The sequence below is a fragment of the Atta colombica genome, unplaced genomic scaffold (assembly GCF_001594045.1).
Source record: "Atta colombica isolate Treedump-2 unplaced genomic scaffold, Acol1.0 scaffold105, whole genome shotgun sequence".
In the NCBI taxonomy this organism is placed as follows: Eukaryota; Metazoa; Arthropoda; class Insecta; order Hymenoptera; family Formicidae; genus Atta; species Atta colombica.
The window spans coordinates 2,491,030-2,495,119 of record NW_017259190.1 but is presented as its reverse complement, the minus strand read 5'-3'; the positions used below and the strand labels follow the sequence as shown (position 1 = coordinate 2,495,119).

The 4,090-nt window shown below is 25.2% G+C and overlaps 1 protein-coding gene across 1 annotated transcript in view; it reads left to right on the top strand.

Moving 5' to 3' along the window:
* LOC108688449 (dynein heavy chain 1, axonemal-like) overlaps positions 1 to 4,090 on the top strand; it is a 106,064-nt gene that overhangs the window by 73,080 nt on the left and 28,894 nt on the right. Inside the window, exons 28-31 of the mRNA XM_018194716.1 lie at positions 388 to 503; positions 1,632 to 1,837; positions 1,905 to 2,067; positions 3,499 to 3,659. Of these exons, the coding sequence (XP_018050205.1) occupies positions 388 to 503; positions 1,632 to 1,837; positions 1,905 to 2,067; positions 3,499 to 3,659 (646 nt within the window). The remainder of the gene's footprint in view (positions 1 to 387; positions 504 to 1,631; positions 1,838 to 1,904; positions 2,068 to 3,498; positions 3,660 to 4,090) is intronic.

The following is a 4,090-nucleotide window of genomic DNA, read 5'->3' as shown; positions in this document are numbered from 1 at the left end:
TTCAAAATTTAAAAAATCATTTAATTATATTAATTTTAAATAATAAAGATACATTAAATTAAAATATACTGATTTCGCAAATACCAATTAAGGAAATTTCGAAGTAAATATCGATTAGAGTTATATCATTTTATAATACGTTTAATATTATAAAAATTTTTAAATGATTGTTAATACACTCGTATGTAAAATATCATGTGTAAATACTTTTATTTTTATTAACAAAAAATATTTTTCTTTTTTACAAAAATAAAACGCTTTTATTTATAATTTTCTTGTATGAATAATGCAAATTAGCAAAGAATTCAATCCTTTATATATGCTTGTAAAGTAAATGTGACTGTAGATATAAAAGTAATAGAATATACTATTCTATTACTTTTACAGGTTACACGATGGATTCACTGATCCAATCGAGGGTCAGAAGCCAATTCCACCAAAGTGGTACAAGTGGTTGGACGGAGTTTTATCTATCACAGCAAAGCCAAAAATAAAATATATGGGTAAATTATAACAACTATTTTATCAAGAAAACATTTGAGCAAAGTTAAATATTCTATATTTAGAGATATAAATATTCTTCTTATTTCTTGACAAAACTAATTAGCTCGTTAATTATTCGATATAACAATGAATAACAAATAAACAGCAAAGAGAATCTCATAAATGTTAAAAGATATGAAATACAGAGGATATCCATATTTTCTTTATAATGCATATAGATAATAAAGCTTTATTTTAATTTATTATTAAGTTTGAAAGAATTTTAATTTTAAATTTAATAAAAATATGTAAAACTAAATAATGAACAAATAAAACATAAATATATTTTAAAAAGTTCTTGTTTGAAAAGAACAAATTTTAATTTTAAGTATAAGAGAATGTTCACTTTTCTGTGTTTGTTTGTTCTTCATTATTATAAATTTAACACTAATTAGTTATATGTTCTATCAAAAAGTCGATTATAAATTTTATTAATAAAAAAAATTATTGATAAAGAACAGCTGTTGATAAGGAAAATTAATTTGTATGATGTCTGGAATGTTATATATATTTTTCTGTTTATTTAATACAAAAATTTATCAATGCAGCATCAATAAATATTATATAGGAATATAATATAGAAATATTATATCTTGCCTTGCAATCATGTTCATTGTATTTATTTTGTCTCATAACTTTTTAATACAATTTCCATATAGGTATAACCGTTTAACAATAACATTAAGGTCAGGTGTGACGCTATAGCTTCGATTGTATTTGCGGGGAACATATTATACTATTAACACTATTACTTTTATTCTTTGTTTTACGTTCTAATGAGTAATAAAAATAGAATGACACAATGGTATAAGCGCGCTTTCCAAGCGCAATTAAAATCGTGAAGTCATATCTGATCCCGATTAATTATTTATTCTTTTATCTCTAAATAAATGGAGGAACAAATTATTATTTACTTTCTTTATCCATTTTATATGTAGATTAGATAAAAAAATGAACAGAGCATTGGATCAGACTTAATTTATTTTGAATACGTTTTAAAAATTACCATACATTAAATTCGATATGTATTGTTAATTTTTTTAAACTAATAGAGATATCATAATTTACAGAGATATCATATTTTACAGACATCATAATTCCAACTATAGACAGCGTACGAAGCGCAGCATTAATCGAATATCTCCTCACTAACGAGACAAATATACTTTGCGTGGGTGCAACCGGAAGCGGTAAAACTCTGACGGTGTCAGCGAAACTGTCACGTAACATGCCAAAGAAATACATTTGCGATTTTATGACGTTCTCGGCAAGAACTACGGCGCATCAAACACAAGTACAGCAAGAGAGCGAATTATGTATTTCTCGAACAGGAAATGAGATTAATGCCTAATTTCTTGCAGGATTTAATTGACGCGAAATTAGACAAGCGACACAGAAATATCTACGGGCCACTTATCCTGAAAAAGCAAGTTTTCTTCATCGATGACTTGAATATGCCGGCATTAGATACGTGTGGCGCTCAACCACCGATTGAATTAATTCGCCAATTTATGGATTTTAACGGTAAGGAAAATAACATTAACAACATTATAATAACGTATTCAATTAATTGAGTTGATACATGAATCATTTAATATGTAATAAATAAATATAATGAATAAATATATATGAGAAAATAGCTTAAGAATTAAATTAAAAGTGATTAGACACAGAATGATGATCGCAAATATATTTGCTTATAAGAAATTTATATAGACATTGTTATAAAATTATAATAAATACATATATATTTTAGTTACACTTATGCTTAATTTTAATATGCAGTATTTTTTTAAATTATTGTTTACAAATATATCTATAAAAAAGGAAATATTAAAAATTATTCAGCTTTTGAGCAGAAAGAAGAATTAACAATATTTTATCGCAATAAGTTCTTTACAGTTTTTCTAATTTAATTTATTAGCGATTGATTGTGTTGAAAATCCAAAAATTTTGATGCGCTATCATATCTGAAATGAATTGATATTTAATAAAGAATATATATTATATTATTCGAAAGATCTAACTTTGAGCGCTAATAGCGTTTTCTATTATATTAATATTTTTTATTTTATATTTTATATAAATGAATATAAATTTTATATCTCATAAATTGTATAATAGACGGATAATAAGGATCAATAAAAGAACTTTTCATATCGTAACGTAGCTCGATATTTACTTGAGAGATTTGAAATCTTATTTCCCTCTTCATTAAAATCTCTATTTAAATGGTTTCCCTTCACAGTTAGATTGTATGTCAAAGATAAAATTAATTCTTAAATTAATGGAAAATCCTAATCTTGTAAAAACTCTTAAGATAATTGAATAATTTTACAAGGAAAATCAATATTTTTTAAAAAATAATGCGTCATAATATATGGAGTTGTCATAATGACTTTTTTTTAGAGTAATGACGTTTTTGTAGAATACGCATTCCGGAAAATAGAAAAAAGCTCAAAAAAAATAATATAATAATTTCTATATAGCGTTATGAAATACTTGCCTATGGTACATATGATGCAGTGAGAATTCAACAAATTTTAATAACCTGTTTCTGCAAACGTAATACTCCCCAAGGCACTCATGCCATTAGAATTGATCTCCTACGTGGGTGGAATCCAATAATATGGACATATGCATCTCACATATATCCATGGGGAAATATTAATATATTTTATCCACAATATGGAACAAATTATATAATTGCGGAATTTTTCATAAAAAACCTGTTAATAATAATTATTATCCAATTATCTTATTATCTGATTACTGAGTAAAATTTCAATAAATTAAGAAATTTTCAAAATCTTTATCTCTCTTATAAATGTTTTTCTTGAAAAAGGAAACTTAAAACACTTAATTAAACGAAAAATGATACCTTGCTTATCTGATGCGACAAAATATAGTCCGTAATTAGCAATCAAAATTTAAGTTGAGATAGATTTTCCCTAGGGTGGTATGACAAAAGGAAGATCGGATCCTTCAGACTGATCGAGGACGTAAATTTCGTCGCAGCTATGGGACCTCCCGGAGGTGGAAGAAACCCAATAACTGCTAGACTTTTACGGCATTTCCATATTATTGCATTTCCAGAGATGCAGGACGATGCGAAAGTGAGTTTGCATAGTATATGTAAAACTATACGTTAAATATGTTAATGCTAATTGCTTATATTTATCGACAGTTATCCAAAAAAGATCGGTTATATTATTTTTATTATCTAGAAATAAAAATGTGACATTTTACTGAAATCATATTTTTAGAGTAAGAAACGAGATTACTTGATTGGATGAAATTTCTACGCGAATTTTCAAACATTGTATAAGATTCTAAAAAAAAATAAAAATAAAAAGTAAAAAACTTCTATATATAATTTCGTGATTTTACATTTTTCATATTGAGTATAAAAAATATAAATCTGCGCATAAAAACGTAAAAAAATATATAGAAATAATATATTTATAAATAAATATAAAAAAAGAGAGATAGAGAAAGAAAATATCTAAATTCAAAATGTTGACTTAAAATTTATATTAAATATGTA